General features: G+C 43.6%; 2 protein-coding genes across 2 annotated transcripts; one reads left to right on the forward strand and one right to left on the reverse strand.

Annotated features, from left to right (window-relative positions):
* Positions 1-2767: 2767 nt before the first annotated feature.
* Positions 2768-8841, reverse strand: RBMX2 (RNA binding motif protein X-linked 2). The gene is made up of 6 exons (XM_010991558.3): positions 8777-8841; positions 8466-8581; positions 7287-7338; positions 5669-5798; positions 3817-3994; positions 2768-3362 (listed from the first exon to the last, which is right to left on the reverse strand). The coding sequence occupies exons 1-6, from the start codon at positions 8839-8841 to the stop codon at positions 2860-2862; spliced, it is 1044 nt and encodes a 347-aa protein (XP_010989860.2). The 3' UTR covers positions 2768-2859.
* Positions 8842-18015: 9174 nt separating this feature from the next.
* Positions 18016-19084, forward strand: GPR119 (G protein-coupled receptor 119). The gene has a single exon (XM_010991559.1). It carries the CDS (start codon positions 18019-18021, stop codon positions 19024-19026), a length of 1008 nt encoding a protein of 335 aa, XP_010989861.1. The 5' UTR covers positions 18016-18018; the 3' UTR covers positions 19027-19084.
* Positions 19085-20446: the final 1362 nt, after the last annotated feature.

A 20446-nucleotide genomic window follows, 5' to 3' on the forward strand; every position in this document is an offset into this window, starting at 1 on the left:
GAGGGAGCCAGCAAAAGTGTGAAGATTTCTGCATCACATGTTATCACCCATCAGAGAGCATCCACCATGGAAGAGGCACTAAACCACGAAGCAGATACAATGACTTAGCCAGGTGCAGGGGCCTTTGTCAGTGGTGACCACACAACTGGCATGATGGACACATAAGCAGAGTGGCCACAACGGCTGATGGAGGCCCAACAGCAAGGATTCCTGCTACCAAGGCTCATCTATCGGATTACTCTGACAGGTGACTTTGGTTCAAGCACTCACCATCGGTCTTGCTGAAATGTTCTGAGAACTCCACAGCAATCTAAGACTTTTCCTATCCACCTTCCTTCTTTCTTTTCCTTTCTTCTCCAGAAGTTAGACCTATATCATAGTCTGACAGCTTTCCCAGACTCCTCCAGCTCCTGCTCCATTTTCCTTCATGGGCACTACCCCACCAAAATCTCTTGCACATCTAATCTAGGACCCATACTAACACAGCAGGTAATCTAACTTAGTGCAGTCATTATTAAAGTTCTCTATTTTGCAGGGTCAGAAATTCAATTTTAATAATTCAGCAGGCATATTAAGGGTTGGCCTGTGAACTAGCTCCTATCAAGCTCATAAGGGATTTCTCTCCAAATGAAAAAGATACAAGCCCAGGAGTGGGATTCCTGGGTCATACGGTAAGTCTGTTCCTAGTCTTTTGAGAAATCTCCACACTGTTTTCCATAGTGGCTGCACCAAACTGCATTCCCACCAGCAGTGTAGGAGGGTTCCCCTTTCTCCACAGCCTCTCCAGCATTTGTCATTTGTGGATTTTTGAATGACGGCCATTCTGACTGGTGTGAGGTGATACCTCATTGTAGTTTTGATTTGCATTTCTCTGATAATTAGTGATATTGAGCATTTTTTCATGTGCCTTTTGATCATTTGTATGTCTTCCTTGGAGAATTGCTTGTTTAGGTCTTCTGCCCATTTTTGGATTGGGTTGTTTATTTTTTTCTTATTGAGTCGTATGAACTGCTTATATATTCTGGAGATCAAGCCTTTGTCGGTTTCATTTGCAAAAATTCTCTACTTCAGGATGACACCTGCACCCCAATGTTCATAGCAGCACTATTTACAATAGCCAAGACACGGAAACAGCCTAAATGTCCATCAACAGGTGACTGGATAAAGAAGATGTGGTATATTTATACAATGGAATACTACTCAGCCATAAAAACTGACAACATAATGCCATTTGCAGCAACATGGATGCTCCTGGAGAATGTCATTCTAAGTGAAGTAAGCCAGAAAGAGAAAGAAAAATACCATATGAGATCACTCATATGTGGAATCTAAAAAACAAAAACAAAAACAAACAAAAACAAAGCATAAATACAGGACAGAAACAGACTCATAGACAGAGAATACAGACTTGTGGTTGCCAGGGGGGTGGAGGGTGGGAAGGGATAGACTGGGATTTCAAAATTGTAGAATAGATAAACAAGATTATACTGTATAGCACAGAGAAATATACACAAAATGTTATGATAACTCACAGAGAAAAAAATGTGACAATGAGTGTGTATATGTCCATGAATGACTGAAAAATTGTGCTGAACACTGGAATTTGACATAACACTGTAAAATGATTATAAATCAATAAAAAATGTTAAAAAAAAAAAAGAACTACTAAGCAGACCAGAGAGATATGCAACGGAGCTGACAAAGTGTTCCCATCTCAGTAAGAGCAGCTACTCAAAAAGCAAACTAAGCCCAAAAGCAGCCTGGTATGTCTGGAACATGAAAAGGGAGCTGGCTAGCCAAAAGGTGGAAATAACCCACATGTCCATCCACTGAGGAATGGATAAACAAAATATGAAATAACCATACAATGAAACACTATCTATAAAAAGGAAAAAAGTACTGATACACGCTACAATGGAGATGAACCTCAAAAACATTATAGTAAGTGAAAGGCACCAGACACAGAAGGCCACATGTTGTATGATTCCACTTGGATGAAATGTCCAGAATGCATAAATCTATAGGAACAGAAAGCAGATTGGTGGCTGCCAGGGACAAGGAGGAGGGAATGGGGAGTGGCTGCTTAATGGGTACAGGGTTTCATTTTGGGATGATGAAAATGTTTCAGAATTAGATAGGGATGGTGGTTTTATAACTGTGAATGTACCAAATGCCACTGAACTGTTTCCTTTAAAATGGCTAATTTTATGTTATGTGAATTTCACCTCAATAAAATAAATAGATAAATACGTTGTAAGGAAAGGATGTGGAGACATATCAACCAAAAAAAAAAAAAAAAGGAAAAAGGAAAAAAAAAGATGTCTATCATTTCTTACATTTCAAAGAAAGGGGGTGGGCAGGGGAGGTGGGGAGGGAGCAGGCTGATGTTAAGAATCCTGATCACATTTACACCAAGCAGTCTGAACCTAGTTAAGCCACATTTCTCTACTCTATGGTTATACTTGCCAACTGGAAAGGTCACTGCAAGGGTTCTAAACATCTAGCACAAAGACTGGAATTCTAGAATTGACTGGTATTTCCCCTTTCCTAGCCATTTCATCATAAACTGAGGTCACAAATTCAAGGACCATATTTATGAACCCAAATTTAGGATATGTACTCTGGTAAGTACCAAAAGCACCAAGCATATTCCCAGGGACAATGGGTTTTGCTGAAAAATCCAGGACATTTAGCTGTTAAAACCACAGCTCTCCCAATGATTCTAATACTCAAGGGATTGAAAGAATTCAGCCTCAGAGATGTTACATATAGAAATAGTAAAAACATAACTGAATTTCACTGCATTTTAAAAACACAGTTCATTTCCAATTGTACCGAGCAGCTGAACAGGCTGTGGCTTCAGTGATGCCTGCGGTCACTGGGATTAGAGGACTCCCGGTCCCGGGAGTGCCGGGCCCTCTTATGTCTGTGGGACTTATCTCGGCTCCTACTTTTACTTCTGTGACTACGCCCCTCAGAACGCCCGTTGTGCCGGCTAGAATGTGCATCTGAGCTTCGAGCTCTGTCTCTATCCCTGTTCCTTTCTTCTCTTTCTTCCCTCCTGCTGGATGACTTGTGCTCATGCTTGGGCTTCTCCTTCCTTGGCTCCCTCTCCCGGTCCTCTGCTCTGCCAGAGCAGCTTGTCCTGACCTCAGGGGAGCTGAGGTGGGGCTTCCGCACCTCCCTGGACTCTGACTTTGGAACCCTCTCCGATTTCTTGCTGCTGTGCTTTTTAGAGCCAGGGTCATCCTTTTCCTTTATCGTCTTGCTTCTGGGTGATGAAGAGGAGGCTGGCTGCTCTGCCTGTACCTCCTGGTCAGTCTTCTCTTTGTCTTTCTTTCTTTTCTTTTTTCCCTTTTTGTCTGGAGGAAAAGAGGAGCACAACAGTAAGACAAGGGAGATCGAAGAGATGGAGGATATGCAAAAGGAAAGCCTCCTTGGCAGCAGCGTGAAGCAGTCTCTTACTTCCAGAAAAGTGCCTCTGAGAAGCCAGGATGGATGTCTGTTACCCTTGATATGTCAAGTTGCTGTATAAGGCAAATCCTACCCTTAATTACCTCTTTAGAGACCCTACCTCCAAATACAGCCACATTCTAAGGTACTCGGGGGTTAGGATTTCAACATACAAATTTTAGGGGACAGAATTCAGCCCTAATGCTCTTAGCCTTCTGCTGATACCTCTCCTTTCCCAATTAAAGTAAGGTTCCCACATGCCCCACCTTCAGACTTAAGAACTGATTACCAACTCACAGTGAATGCTAGGAAGAGCAAACACTAAGACAACCCAGAATCTTCTCTTGGGTCTTAACGCTTTACCTTTTTTGTGTTTTTTTGTGGGTTTGTCATCTTCAGAGCCCTCAGATGAACTCTGTGAGGGGGTGTGAGCCCCACAGCCCCTCTCCTGGAGCTGTCTGGTCACATCATCCATTTCTTCTGAATCCTTAGGAGCCCGATAGTTAGACACATGATCCACCCGGATAGTTCTTCCTTTGATCTAAGACAGACAGGCAATGCTTCAGCAAAGACAGCCCTTCTATCAAACTATCTGAACTTAGCTGCACAAAGCCATTGTTTGAACCATACCCATTACCCTCCTGCTAATTCTACTTTTTGGAAAATCTCAAAAGCAGACCTGCCTAACAGGTGTGTCACAGCACATATACCTACACATTAATTCACTCAGGCCCCAGGGCAGCCGGGTGGGGCTTGGGGCAGCTGGAGCCCCCGGGGAAGCATCACTAGGCAGTCTCATCAGTGCACCCCCATGTGCCATACAAATACCTTCATGTTCTACATGCGCCATGAAGCGAAAAAAAAAAAAACCTGGGAATTACTGCCCCACAGCACAAGCAGCACGGAAAACTGTTAAGAATTTAGATGCACAAACAGTGAATTACCCTCAATCTGTAACATTAATTTACAGTGAAACACCATGAAAAAGCCTGGCAGCTAGAAGGAATTCCTGAAATGGAGCTCAATGCTACAGCTGCTTTCTCGACACGCAATTAGGATGAGGCCAAGGCAGACCAACAGTTGGGAGAGGGGAAGAACCTAGAAAAGACTTTCTTTTGTCTGAAGCCCTCAAATCGTGCTCTACCCTCAACCATACTAGAACAGCTGCCTCGCACTGATACGTTTGCTGCAAATCATAACTCATCAGGTGAAGAATCAAAAATTAACCCCTCACTTAAAATAAAAACATTCAGACAGATACATACTTATTCTAGAGGCAAAGTCATCCAAAATGTGAAGAGTCTGGCTTTCACTGTTCCATCCAAGGATAGGTTGTTATTCCTACTTTATGCCTGAGCACCTTCTGTTATCTATTCTATTCCCCATTTCAAAACATTTTTGAAAACCTTCCTTTTATGGTGACTCCCTTTCATGGCTGACTTTCTTAAAAACTAAGCCTAGAACCTTGTTCCACCCTGTCCTATAATCTCTAGCTGTTCCATACTGGTGCAACCAGTGACAAACTCTCCAGGTCAAGAGTCACCCCCCAACCTGTGACAATGCTCATTCAACTGCAGGGCTTTTCCTAAACGAGCAGAGGGACCATGTGGAGCACAGATAAGCCTCACTTGCCCCATCCCCTTCTCTTAGCCCAATGTCTCACTTACAAGGATGGAGGTGAGAGGGAACGGAGAAGAAAACTTCAGAATGAGTTACTTGTGTAGAATTTGTCATCGGATTTTAACTAGAGAATTTCCAAGTCCCAGTATTGCTAAGTCAGTGGAGATTTATGACAGACATCCATGGCTATGTCCTCAGTCATGAAACCATGAAGCCCCAAACCCCCTGACATGGGACAGCACGGTAGGGCAGTCTTTGCTAGTCTCTTTGTTCTCTGCTATATCAGAGATGAGAGTGGAGTGTGAGGAGGGAAAGGTGGGAAACAGAGGCCTGGTGGGGTGCAGACGGCATGGTACCTATGCTCTTGAGGAGATGGTTTGCTAAGAGATTGGGGAAAAGGAATGAGTGCTGGTGGGGTCATGAGCCAGTGGAATTATTTCGTGGGATCATTTCCTGGTCAGTATGTCCCCACACCTCTGCAACCTTCACAACACCCCCAGCTGCCCTTGAGCCTTTGGCTATCAGGTAGGAAATGAAACCGAACCCCTACACACAGGAAAAGTCCAGCCACATCCTGCTTAGTAAGCATACTCACCTTGATCCCATTAAAATTGTCAACAGCCAGAATTGTGCTCCTCTGGTCTTCATAGCAGAGGAAACAGAATCCTTTGGATTTCCCAGTTTTCTTGTCTCGTACCAGATTAATGTTAACAATCTCCCCGTATCTATTTATTTTACAAAAGAGTAAGACACTATTGATTTAAAATGTAAAAACTTTCAGATTGGATAACAAAACAAAATTCAAATTATATGGTCTGTACAGGAGACACATCTAGAACAAGTTAACATAGAAAGGTTAAAAATAAAAAGTTAGACAAGGATACATGAAGATCAGCCAATTAAAACATGGGTGATACTATTAAGATCAAAGATGAATTCAAGGCCAACAACAGAAAAAAAAACATTTAAATGTGACTATGAGGGCTCTTTTACACTGAAAAAAGGTCCTAATACATAACAAAGGTATGTCATGAAATTTTATACATAAATTAACAAATAAAAAAATTTAATTAAAAATACAGAGAGAAACTAATAGTGAAAGTTATGAGATTAACATACCATTTTAAGTTTATAACATATAATATTGAGAAAATAGGTCAGAGGAATTAATATAAAATTATACAATATAAATACAAATAAACATAATTAATAATATAGCAATTATACTGTTAACAAATATTCACAGCAGACTAGTAGGTATATAGATACATTTGATCTTACAAAAATATGACAATTTCTTCTCAAGAATCCATGAAACGTGTTAAAACTGACTATAGACTAGGTCTCAAAGTAAACGTCAATAATCTCCAAAAATAGCACACACCATGTTCTCCAATCACAGTGTTATACAGCTGGAAATAATAAAACAAAAAATACCCTACTAACTAGAACTTGAAACCTACTAAAGGCAACAACTGGACAAAAGAGAAAGTGAAACAAAATTTTTTTTAAAAAATCAATGGCAGACAATTTATAAAATAACAAAAATGAGAACATATACCAAAACGTACAGGTTATGGCTAAAACCACACTCAGGAAAATTTGTAACCTTAAAGAATTTTATTGTTAGAAAGGAAAGAATGAATATAAGAGAAAGCAAATCTAAGGAAAGCAGATGGGAGTTAATAAAAATAAAAGCAGAAATTAATTAAATGGAAAATAGAACAAATTCTACATTATTCTTCATAAAAAGATTAATTCCAAAAAGTTAAAGCTTCATAAATTTAAAAATACAGTCATAAAACCAAAATTGTAATTGGCGGACAGGTTAGAACATGAACATATATATATATACACCTTGGCCCGAAATCTAGCATCTTACTTAACAGAAAACACTAGAAATGAATTCCAGTCTGTTCCAGTGTAGGCCTCAGTAAAAAAAAAAATAATAAAAATAAAAAATAAATAAAAACAGGCCAGAATCCCCAAGACAGCCTCCTAATTCATCCAACTTCTTGGATTTTCCACATTAGGAGAGTTCCAGAACGATGTCCTGGGACTGATCAAGACTAGAACAAAAGCTTCAGCCCTCCCGATGCAAGGAGGTTTGTCAGCCCAGAATTCAAATAAATGGCTTTTCGGATGCCACAAAATGCATTCTGGAAGCAAACTACTCTAATGAGCCAGAAGGTAGGAAATGAAAGGGGACTTACTGTGAGAACACACAAATGATGTCTCCTTCAGTCAGTTCATAAGGAAGCCCTCCTAGAAGAGAAAAAGAAATCTCAGTTCAGCAAACATTTACCATATGTCTACTATGTACCATGCATGTACTAGGCCAGGGACTGGGGGCATGAAGAAGAGTAAGCCATAGGGTTTGCCCTCAAAGAACTCATGGTCTGATTCAATGACAGAAGCACATATAAGATGTAGCAGTAGTACAGAAAAAAGGAGTGAGTAACTTTGAGTGGAAAGGTCGGGGTCACCCCTAACCAAACTAAGCCTCCTCACACTCAAAATCTTATGGACAAAGCAGATAATACCCAGCTTCCACAATCTTGAAATTGTCTTCTCTTTCTCCACAGATTCACAGCTAAGATCTAAAATTAGTTTAAATATGCAGATATTAGCCCCACCTCACACAGACTAAGGATTATAAAATCAATTGTTAAGCATTTCATAGGAAATAAATTCATTGTTAAGCATTTCATAGGAAATAAATTCCCCTGCAAATGTTTCCTTCCTCATTTGTAAAATAGGAGTATCAGTACTCACCTCACAGAATAAAACAAGGATATAAAGTGCTTAGCACAATATCTGGTGCAATAACCTCTTCGAATAAACTGTCAAATTACTAGATGTGAGACAAAGTGAATACAGGGATGGTGATACGGCCATGGATAGAAGGAAGGAGCTAACTGGATTTGTAAAATAAATTCTGAGAAAAGTGGAATGAGTGGGGGAGGGAGTTGGCAGTAATATGGGATAGTGGCTAAGACTATAATATAAGTTCTAGAGTCCCATAGTTCTTGCTGATTCACTTACTGGCTATGTGACCTGAAAGAAACCCATTAACTTCTCTGCACCTCAGCTTCCTTCCCTGTATATTGGGGGAAGGAGGTAATGATAATAACGGTCTCTGAGAAATCAAGTGGCACGATTCTTAGCACAGTGAACGTCAGACAGTACTCATCATGAGCACTGATTTGGCAGAGAGAAAACTAGAAATGGGGGAGAAAAGAGATATGGAAAACGGATTTACAGGCAGACAGAGGAAGGAAATAAAAGAGGGTGGTGAATGTCGGGAAGAATGAAAGGCGGGAATGCTGAAATGTTAGGAAGCGGGCCAGGAGAGAATGAGGAGCCCTACGGAAGAAAGATGCGGGCCTTACCCAGGAATATCCAGGCGCTGTCCTTGTACTCGGAGTGCCAAGACACTTTCTCTGCCACCCCCAGCTGGACCTCACGTTCATTCAGCTCGTTGATCAACTTCACTTTAGTTAAAGGGCTGCAGAGGAGGCGGAAAAGAGGACAAGTAAGCGCGGCCCGGCCTGAGGTAAAGGAGAACAAAACTGGGGGACTAATTTTCTAGTCCCCGCACCACTCCCGCCCCTCGGCCCCTCAGATGCTCAACCACCCTCGCCCCGGTGGGCTACCCCCAGCTGCCTGTCCCCATTTGCTCAGACAGAACCTGAGGCCTTACTTCATCTCCGCGGGTTCGCGCTCGGCAACTAGGAAGCGACTTCCAGAAGAGGCTGCATGACGCATGCGCGGCCCCGATGCCGCGCGCCCATTGGTCCCTGCAGAGCTTGCGTGCGCCGGAAGAGCTCGGCCGCGCGGGGGCGGGGCGCCTGCGCACTCGCTCGGGAAGCGGCTTTCATCGTTCGATTAGGACTTGCTCTTCTGGAGAGTTTTTCTCTAGTCTCTCGCTTCCTCTGTCTGTGAAATAGGGCAAGAGTGCGAGCCTGGTCTGTTACAAGACTACCAGCTCCTGAACGACGCCTGGTATTGATTGGGTTAGCTATAAATGCCTGCTGAATTAAGACCGAAAAAGCTGCCTGATACCGCGATTTGAGTCCCAGCCTTCTCTCCCAGTGCAAATCCCCACTCTGGCCTTCCCTCCCAGCCGGTTGCTCATGCGCACACCCCGATAAGAGCATCCCTGTTCAGGAGTTACGGCAGGAAAGTGAAGAAGATATGTGAGAGGGTAAATCTTTTTTGTCTCGCAAATCCCGATGCGTAGGCAACTGACCAGTGTGCCTCCATAGGTTGAATTGAATACCCAGGTATGTGTGAAAGATGCTACCCCTTTTCCATAGTCTCTCCTACTTAAGCAAGAGGTAGAAATTGATATTGTTAAATTCATAGCTAACACTTGCAGATAATGCTTGATTGTGTGCTAAGCAATTTACATGTATTGGCTCTCCATCCTCAACAACCCCACAAAGTCTATAGATACAATTATCCCCATTTTATAGAAAAAGAAACAAATTCAGAGGAGTTAATTCGCTTGAAAGGTTCTCTGCCTCTAACTAGCAGGTCTGGTTGATTTATCCATTTTTACTGAGCATCTGTATTTGTCCTGTACAGCAAGTCTGTAGACAGGAGTTTGATAGGGTCCTCTGCCTTCAAGGAGCTAATAATATCATAGAGGAGACAGGATATGTTTGTTTGATAGGTTTCACTACAGAAATAATCAGGAACCTGTAGAAGAGATGGTGGCATATAATGTGTGATTTAAGCCATATTGAAGATTTGAATCCATCTTGCACTGTCCATATCAATATCTGGTTTCAGACCATGCGTGATCTAAAAGTGAAAGTCCAGAGCTGTGTAGTTCTCTATGTAGGCCTACCTCAGAGCCCCATAAACTAGGCACTTCATAAAAGCACCTTGATGATGAGGGACAACTGTACCCTCAGTGGTTCATCGTGTATCAAGTGTCTTGCCAATAAGAAGAACAGAGGTTGCCCACTAAGAACAGTTTTTCTTCGTTCATTCTGTGTCCATTCCCCTCCCCAACTCCAACCCAGCTATTCATTAACTTTGTAGGATTACCTTGGCAATGAAAACCAAACAGTGACAGATTGCATACAAGTTTTATCTGCTCCTAGAAACCTTGCGTTGCTTAGTTGTAGGGTTGAAATAGTCACTGCAAAGTGGTAAACTAGTGTGCAGCATTATCTGGCTGGATTCTTTAGGCGACTGTGAAATGAGAGAATTGGAGCAATATCTGGGCCTCAGTCATCAGAGTTCAGAAGGAAGCTGAAGCCAAAGAGGAGAGTGAGACCAACCAAATAATGGCCACCTTGAATGACAAACCCTGGTCCTCCTCTCACATTAAGTTCAGAGGGTCCTCTGGATCTCATCCCCTTTTCACTCAGACTTATAGATATCTCTAGGCATTATGTTATCTACCAATTCCTACCAATTGGAAGCACACCCATGGAGATGTCCCAGACAAACCGGGAAGATTTTCAGCTCTCCCAGCTTCTACTCCTTTCTCCACCAATAACATTCATTTAGCACCCATTGTATGCAGAGCTCATTTCTAGGTTCTGTGGGCAATGCTAAGGAAACTGAAGGCACTTCCCACATTCAAGGAAAGGCTGAACAATATGTCTAGCCAAATTCATCTCTCCACTTCACCAACCCACCACAGCTTTCTCTCCTGACTTCTCTGTTCCAGGCAATATCATCACCATTTTCCTGGTTGCCCAGGTTCAACAACAAGATGTCATACGTCAGTCTTCTCTCCTCCTCACCCAAAGATATCTATCCAATCACCAATTCCTAATAACTGCACTCCTATAGTGTCTATAAAATACATCTTGTCTACTCTCAGTGCTGTTTGGAGTCATTATCACATGCCTCCTAGCTCTTTCAGTACTCTTACAACTGCCCCAGCCCCTATTCACCAGTCTTTTCTCCCACTGCTCCCCACCATGAAGCCTCAACTTCAGGCAGGCTACACTTCTATCCATTCCCTGGAGGGCCCCTTTCATTATCCAATCTAGACACCTCTTCTGAGAGAGCCCCATACCCCTTGGCTACCTGCCTCTCTCTGATTGAAACCTGCCTTAGGCTCCAGACTCCCACCAAGGCATCCCTCATGCAGGAAACCTTTCTGACTTTGCCAGCCCGCAGTGATGGCTCCTGCTTCTGAATTCTGCAGCACATCACAGCCCTTTTATATTCTTCCCCTCTCCCCGCTCCTCATCCAAAAAGATTGTGAGATCCTGGAAGGTAAAGGCTCTGCATTTTTAAGCTCTCAGCACCTCAAACTTCAGAGACTTTCCTGCACACATAGCAAGCAACCAATACACTTATTGGTTAATGAAACTGAAAATACTCACAACTATGGTTACCTTCAGGGAAACACATGAGGGTATGGGGAAAGGGGCTTTTATTTTCCCATCGTTCCTTTCTATTCTGTTAGTATTTTCATACCTTTGTCCAGGTATCTTACCTTTATCACATTTTTTACTTTGTCACATGTCCATGTTATCTTGGCAGAGAAAGCATGACCTCAATTTTCTCATTTTTGTCTTTTACTCATTCATTCAACAAATATTTATTGAGCAACTATTATATGCTAGATATTGTCCTAAGTGCTGGGATTATAACGTTAAACAAGCAAGTGGAGTTCTTGTTCTTATGGAGTTTACATTCTTGTTGGGAAAGAAATAAAATAGACACATAAATATATATCTGATGGTGATAAATGCTATGAAGGAAAAATAAAGCAGCATTAGGGGACAGAGAGTGACAGAGTGTTACTATTTTATAAAGAGTGATCAGTCAAAGAAGGCCTCCCTGATAAAATGATATGGAGGCAGAGACCCACAAGAATATGGGAAGCAAGTCTTGGGGGTATCTGGGAGAAGAGTGTTCCAGGCAACTGGAACAGTACATGCAAAGGTCATGAGCAGGGGTGTGATTGAGAAGGCCAGAGTGAGGAGAGGAGCAGGCAAGGGAGAGAATGACAAATTTTTGTTTATTTAACAAAATCTGATTTAGTACCCACCATGTACCAGACACTGTTCTAGGTACTTTACACATATTAATTCATTTACTTCTCAAAGCAACCCTGAGGTAGATACTGTTATCCCCATTTTGCAGATGAGGAAACTGAGGCACAGAGAGATTAAGTTACTTGCCCTAGGTCACACAACTGGTAAATGGTAGAGCTAGGATTTGAATCCAGGTAGTGTGGCTCCAAAGTCTGTACCCTTAGCCACTATGCACAAGATAAGCAGGGGTCAAGGGAGCAGATCAGGCACAGCCATGTTGGGTGAAAACTTTGGATTTTACTCAATGTGAGGTAAGAAGCCAACAAAGGATTTTTAATCTGACTTACAATTTTAGCAGGATCACCTTGGCTGCAGACTGGTGGCAGTAGAGGGCAGGGGAGTGGGGGCAGTGCCTAGAGTAGAAGTAGGAATCCTAGTTAGGAAGCTCTGCAACAATTCAGGCAAGATATGAGGGCAGTTTGCCTCAGGGTCATAACAAAGGAGGTGGTGTTCCATGCTGGTCATTTTTAAGCTAAAAATATATATAAAAAATAAATAAGATCAACCTAACATCAACAAGACCACAAGACCCAGTCCCTGCCTTTGAGCAGCTCACAATGTTACCAGATGTGTGAATAAATATAATACAAAGGGATGAGTGTCATAATGAAGGCACAGGGGAAATGCTGTTGAACTAGATAAGGAGTTGATTAACTCGATTACTGGGGATCAGATGGAGCTGGGGTGGAAAGCAGATTGTTGGGGAAAGCTACAGAAAGGCAGGTAACAGTTGAGCTAGGTCTTGAAGGCAGTCACCATGTACATGGAAGACAGAGGGTGGGTGCCATGCAAAGTGAGCATTTCGAGCAGAAGAATAACCATCAAAGGCCAGAGCATCAAAGTGCGAAAAGTACGTGGTGTGACTAGGGAATGGAATGGGGCAAGGCATCCCATGAAGATGGAAGAGTTCAGGCCATTTTATGAAGGGCCTTGTAACAAGATAAAGCTAAGAAGTTCAGAGTCCAGTCTGTAAGCAGTGAGAAGCCTGATCAAGAGACAAGTTGAGGGGCAAGCCAAGTACTCAGAGACAAAGCACAAGGAAGGCCTGTCTTGGCTCAAGTCACAAGGATGTCTCATGTAGGCTGGCAGCATTTTTCTTGTGTGTGGTGGGGGCCAGCGTCCTTCATGAGGCTGGACACAGGTTTTCAAAGCCATAGGATGATGCCACACAGCTTTCACTCTATCGCTGGTCAGCAACTTACATTTCTGTAACAACATTCCAATTCTGGAGAGACCAAGTGACAGAGTTAAAAGAATATAGACTCTGAGGCTTGGCAGACCTGAGTTCAAACCCCAGTTCTATCACTTTCTTGCTGTTGAACCTTGAACAATTTAATTAGCTTCAATGAACTTCTCTGTGCATTGGTGATACTATCATCTCGCAGGGCTATGGTGAGGATTAAATGAGATCATGCATGTAAAGTGTGTGTGATAAAAGGTAGATATTACTAATATTAACAATAATCTTAGATAAACAACAAGGTCCTACTGTATAGCACAGGGAACTATATTCAATAACCTGTAATAACCTATAATGAAAGAGAATATGAAAAAGAATATATGTATGTATATAACTGAATCACTATGCTGTACACCAGAAGCTAACACAACATTGTAAATCAACTATAATTCAATTTAAAAAAAAACAGTAATCTTCTCAGAGTCCGCATACCCCCAGTTACAATCCCCTCACCCCTTCTGCAACTCCCAAATCTTACCCCCAGATCTTCCTCAGGAAAAAAGTCAGAAACGACTGCCTGAGAGTTGGAGGGCTGCAAATAAAATTCAGGCTAGAATGGCCCCTTGAGTGTAGTCTTTCTTGAAGTATATTCTTCAATGAAAAAAGCAAGAAATATTAATTGAATATGTATTTTCTCCCTTCGCCCCACCCCATTTCACAAGCCATGGGCATTAACGCCCCCCCACCCAAAAGTGTGTGCCGTATCACCTAACTCCTACTCTGTAGGAAAGGGAAGGATGTTGATGTACTAGTCCCAACAAAATAAATAAATAAAAGGAGCAAGAAAGGTCTGAGCCCTGAGTGGCAGATTCAAACATCTTGGTAGTCACTGTGTCCCTCTGGCCTGCATGAGGGCACAGCTGTAATGTAAAACAATCACAGCAACCCAGAAGTGCCCAGAAAAGCTTTCCTTTTAGAGACCTTTCCTATGTATATAGGTAGACAGGAGCAAAGCCTTTCCAAGGATTGCTTGCTCCCTGCAGAGTGCCTGCCCTCTGCTGGGCTTCCTGGTCATTGGCATTTGGCATCTCAGGCTGGCAAGCTTTTTCCTGGCTAAGTAGCAACCTTTGTAGTACTGCCACCAAATGTATCCTGGGCAGTAGACATTGCCAAGCAGCAATATAACCAGGACTCAGCTTTTGAAATGTCTCCTCATAATAACCCTTTAACTCAGCTTATTAGCTTCCTATTGCTGTCATACAAATTACCTCACATTTAGTGCTCAAAACAAGACAAATTTATTATCTGATAGTTCTTGAGGCCAGAAGTTCGAAATCAGCTTCAATCGGCTAACATCAAAGTGCCAGCCTGGTTCTTTCTAGAGGCTCTGGGGAAGAATCTGTTTCCTTGCCTTTTCCTGTTTTTAGAGGCCGTCTGCACGCTGTGCCTTGTGACCCCTTCCTTGCATCACTCCAACCTCTTGCTCTGTCATCACAGAGTAGGGACTGAGAGACAACTCAGTGGGAACAATGGTGTTTTGCACCACTGCAGGATCTCCTTCCAAGGCCCTCCTGCTAGGTGAGCATTCATCCTCTGTTTGCATATTTCCAATAACAGAGAGCTCAATGTTTTCCAAGGCTGCCCAGATTAGTTTGAATCAGCTTATGCATTCCTAAAAGGACAAGGTGGAAAACAGGAAACTGTTGATGGCTTAAAGAAAAGAATTAAATGTCTAGGGCATGAGCCAAGGAAGAGTAGACTGAGAGGAGCATCTGTTGAGGGATGGAGGGAGAAGAGACCTGGGCAGCAGAGAACACTGGTGTGGTAGGCTGAGTAATGGCCCACTGCCACCAAAGATGTGCACATCATAATCCCCGGAACCTGTGAATACTTTACCTTACACAAGAAAAGGTACTTTGCAGATATGATTAACTTAAGGATTGTGAGATTGGGGTATGGGGTAGGGATATCATGGATTATCCAGGTAGACTCAAAGTAATCACAGGGTCCTTCAAAAGAGGGAGCAAGAGGATCAGAGTCAGAGGAGGAGATATGATTACAGGAGCAGAGGTCTGAGTGATGCACCATGAACCAAGGAACGTGGGCAACTTCTAAAAATTGAAAAAGGCAAGGAAATTATCCTCCCCTAGAGCCTCCCAAAGAAATGCAGCCCTGCCAACACCTTGATTTGAGCCCTGTGAGACCTGTTTGAGACTTCTGATCTTGAGAACTATAAGACAATACATTTGTGTTGTTTGAACCACTATGTTTGTAGTTATTTGTTATAGCAGCAAAAGGAAACTAGTACAATCAGGCATCTGAAGGTGGGAGAGAGGACAGGACAACTTTAACGTGCATACAGATCACCTGGAAATCTTGTTCAAATGCAGACTGTGCTTCAGTAAGTCTCAGGCAGGGCCTGAGATTTGCAGTTATACCAAGCTTTCAGGTCATACCAATGTTCCCAATCTGATATACCCTTTAATTAATAAGCGGCTAGAAGACAATCAAGAAAAATACCTGTGGGACATTTCACAGTTCACAAAGCCTTTTCACATCCATCATAGCTCATTTTATCATCCCCATGGTGCTGAAATGTATTGTCCCCATGTCACACATGAAGAAGCCAAAGCTAAGTCAGAGAGGTGAATCATTTGTCCAAACAAAAGCACAGAAATAGTTTCCGGCTGGCCCCCAGTTGTCCTGACCCCATAACCTGCGCTTTTGCCATTGGACAGTGGTTCTCACCCCTGGCTGAATGTTAGAATCACCTGAGGACCTTTTAAAATTCCAGATGCAGAGGTCACACCCCAGACTAATGACATCAGAATCCCTTGGTGTGTGACCCAAACGTCAGTAGTTTTGGAATCACCAAGTGACTCCACTGCACAGCGAAAGTTAAGAACCTTTTCACTAGAGTGATGATTCTCTAAGTAGGGTCCTGGAACCAGCAGCATCAGCATCACCTGGGAACTTTTTAGAAATGCAGATTCTTGGGCCTACTCCAGACCTGGGGGTGAGGCCCAAGAATCTGGGTTTTAACAATTTCCCCCACCCCAGGGGATTCTGATGCGCTCTTGAGTTTGAGCATGGGCTTGAAAACGGCCATCTTGACTCCATGCATGGAATCAAGGACTGGGGGGGAAAAAGCACACCTTAGATCCAGGTATAAAATTAGACCAGGTGCTAAGGAACCAAAACCAGCCTCCTAATGGATGTCCCAAAGAATAAGAACTGTTTTCAGGTTGGCAACTTGAATACCAAGTCCCCACGCCACAGCCTTTCTGATCCTTTGTCGGAGAGACATCTGCCAAAGGCCCTCTCAGACTGTCAAAACATCCTGGAATATGTTTGCCTCCAACTCTGCACCTTGCTCTCCACTCCCTCACTTAAAACACTAACCTTTCCCATTTGTGCTCTCACCTGAACTGAGTAAATAAGCTTCTAACCACTCTGCTCACCACCCCTCTCTTCTTGGTATCCAAGATGAGAGTAGCGGGCAAAAGATTAGTTCTAATGTACCCGAGCAAATGGATATACAATCTAAAATAGAAGTGACCTGCACAGCCGCCCTCCCCGGGCTCATCTCACCTGCCTCAGCAATCCTGCCACACTCTGGCCTAACTCAACCCCTGGAAAATGGAAAATTCCACAACCAAAGATTCAAGCAGACACTTACCAGAATGCAGCTCACTGCCGCTTCTCCTGTCCCAGCGATACCTCAGGTCTACAGGACCAAGAAAGGGCAAGGCTGGTAGTCACAACTCATGACCAGAGACATGGCCCAAAGTGGTGCAGAAAAAGTTCTCAATGAGTGTATCCAACAGACAGCAGCTTTAGACCAGGAGTGGGCTCTATTCTAAACTGAATGGCAGGTAGTAATGATTTTCTCTTTTGTTTCTCCGGCCCTTCTGAATCCTCAACTAATTAAGATCCAAGGGATGAGAAATAGGGGATCAGAACACCCTATTTGAAAGAATTAGAATCTCATGTGTTAGGAAACAAAAGATAAGAAACAGCCTAAATGGGTGTTGACTCCCTTGAAAGTATGCTGGGCCCTAAAATAGCTTGCCTGCCCCACTTCCACTTCAACCAAATATGATCATCTTGCTTGATTAAAAGCAGCCATAATAGTAACTGAGAATAAGTTATTAAGCAAACACTTAATTAATGTGAGATTAGTTGTTAAGCTAGTATCTGAGGCTTAGGAAGAAAAGAAGTGGACATTTAATATTAAGCTATGGAGGAAGAAAAAGTGTGATCAGACTCAATTATATCTTCTACCAGACAGGCCACCTGATGAAGGCCCCATTCCCTCCAAACAAAGTCCTTGAAACATCAGTGAAGGGAGGGAGCCTGGTGAAACAACATGCCCCAGGTACTTGGGAGTTGTCTAGTAACTTGCTTGTCGGAGGAGGAGGGACTAGCCCAGGGCCCAGGGAGAGGTCTGCACTGGGATTGCTGCCTTCAGATAGCTGGAGAGGCAAGAGGCTGAGGACTGAAAACGAGAGGGGGAGTGATTCCTAATGACCAGCAGGATCCCAAAGATGGCAGTCTGCCATCCTGGACTGCCAGCGATGGCCGGGACCCTGCTGCAGCTCTGAACATACCAATCCTTCCCCTCCAACCCATGAGAATTTGAGCTGGAGAGCCAGCATGCCCTGGTGAGTGGAAATCCTGCCACTTCAAGACATGGAGTCATCTTTCCCATTTGGAGTGATCCTTGCTGTCCTGGCCTCCCTCATTATTGTTGCTAATGCTCTAGTGGCCATGGCTGTGCTGTGGTTGATCCACAAGAATGACGGTGTCGGTCTCTGCTTCACCTTGAATCTAGCTGTGGCTGACACCTTGTTTGGCGTGGCCATCTCTGGCCTCATCACAGACCAGCTCTCCAGCCCAGCTCAGCCCACACAGAAGACCCTGTGCAGCCTTCGGATGGCATTTGTCACTTCCTCTGCAACTGCCTCTGTCCTCACAGTCATGCTGATTGCCTTTGACAGGTACCTTGCCATCAAGCAGCCCCTCCGCTATTTCCAGCACATGAATGGGCTCGTGGCTGGGGCCAGCATTGCTGGGCTGTGGATGGTATCTTATCTCATTGGCTTCCTCCCACTTGGAGTCCGTGAGTTCCAGCAGACCACCTACAAGGCGCCCTGCAGCTTTTTCGCTGTGTTTCACCCACGCTTTGTGCTGGTCCTCTCCTGTGCTGGCTTCTTCCCAGCCCTGCTCCTCTTTGTCTTCTTCTACTGTGACATGCTCAAGATTGCCTCCATGCACAGCCAGCAGATCCGCAAAATGGAGCACGCGGGAGCCATGGCCAGGGCTCACCGGCCCCCACAGACTCCCAGTGACTTCAAGGCTGCCCGCACTGTGGCCGTTCTCATTGGGAGCTTCACTCTGTCCTGGACCCCATTCCTTATCACTAGCATGGTGCAGGTGGCCTGCCAGGAGTGCCACCTCTACCTAGTGCTGGAACGGTACCTGTGGTTAATTGGTGTGGGCAACTCCCTGCTCAACCCACTCATCTATGCCTGTTGGCAGAAGGAGGTACGGCAACAGTTCTCCCAAATGGCCCTGGGAGTGAAGAAGGGGCTCACCGCATTCCTCCTCCTTCTCTGGGCCAGGAATGGTGGCCCAGAGGGGTCCAGGGAAAGTTCCCATCATGTCACCACCATCTCCTACTCAGAACCTGATGGCTAAGATGGTGAGGGCAGACAAGTCTCAAAGTGCTTCTTCCTCCCCTCTCTGAGCCCCAACTAGGAGATCAGATGGAGCTGGGGGAACGAGAGCACTTGCTTCTGGCAACTGACCACCCTCTGCACCCCTTCACCACAGACTGAGAGGTAACTGAGGCAGGGTGCTGACTTTTATCTAGAATCAGTTTCCCCATTTGCAAATCTCAATTCCTCCCTGCCCTTCTTTTGCAATGAGTCTGTTTCTCCTGTACAGGAACACTTACTTAAAGCAAGAAGTATACTACTGAAAAGATTCTTAAAAATGAAATCTTATTTTTAAATGCATTAGAGCAGCACTGTCTAACAGAAATATAATGCAAGCCACATGTATGATTTTTAATGTTCTAATAGCCATGTTTAAACAGGTAAAAAAAAACCAGGCAAAATTCATGTTAATGTTTCATTTAATTCAATATATCCCAAACATTATTTCAACATGTAATATGAAAGATTATTGCACTATTGTTTTTTCATGCTAATTCTTTGAAGTCTGTTGTGTATTTTACCATTACAGAGTATCTCAATTCAAACTAGCCATATTCCAAATGCTCAATAGTTACATGTGGCTAGTGGCTACCATATTAGACAGCACAGCATTAGAGAAATGAGGTTCTATTCTTTTTAACTGCTTACTGTACTGATTGCTTTCGTAAAATAAGGAGTCCTGCCCTCCCTGATGTAAATAACACATTTTATGTAGTGAGGTTGCATAAATGTGGGAACCTGAATTAGATTCTAAAGCTTATCTTTTTCTACCCTTCATGGTGTTCAAAATAGTGTTTCTTTGGCAAATGGCCTGTCTTGTGATTATTTCTGCTGTTACTCCTCCCAATCCACCACCTTCCTAACTCTGTGGTGCCCCTTCCCCTAAGCTGGCTTCTTGTGTTGCTTGTAGCTGCTTACTGATGCTGATGCTGATCTGCAAATTCGGAGACACTGGAAGGGAAGGAAGAGGAAGAGGGGTAGATATCAAGAAAGGCTCTGCCAAGCTCTCCACACTGGACCCACTTTGCTCCTCAGAGCTACACCTTCTCCCATTTACTCCCAAATTTGCATTTTCCTAAGAAATTCAGTTATGCAAGAGGATGCCTCCAAAATGGCCCAGGAGACCAACCTCATCCTCCTTTGTTGTAGGTACAGAAGATGACTGTTGGCAACTGGGAATTATGCTCAGGCTCCCTCTGGGCTATCCTGGCAGCAGAAATTCAAAGACAGAGTGGCGAAGAAACCCAGGAACCACGCTCAGCCTTCCTGAGCTTTTCTGTCACCCTTTCCTAAACCTCCTGGTCTCCACAAGTACCATCCTAAAAGTTTGTCTCTTAAGGTCTTAAACTAGGCTATCTTCCTAGAAAGCTGCTGAGTGGGCAATAAAAAAGGGCAAGAAG

The sequence above is a fragment of the Camelus dromedarius genome, chromosome X, assembly GCF_036321535.1.
Source record: "Camelus dromedarius isolate mCamDro1 chromosome X, mCamDro1.pat, whole genome shotgun sequence".
Classification (NCBI taxonomy): domain Eukaryota; kingdom Metazoa; phylum Chordata; class Mammalia; order Artiodactyla; family Camelidae; genus Camelus; species Camelus dromedarius.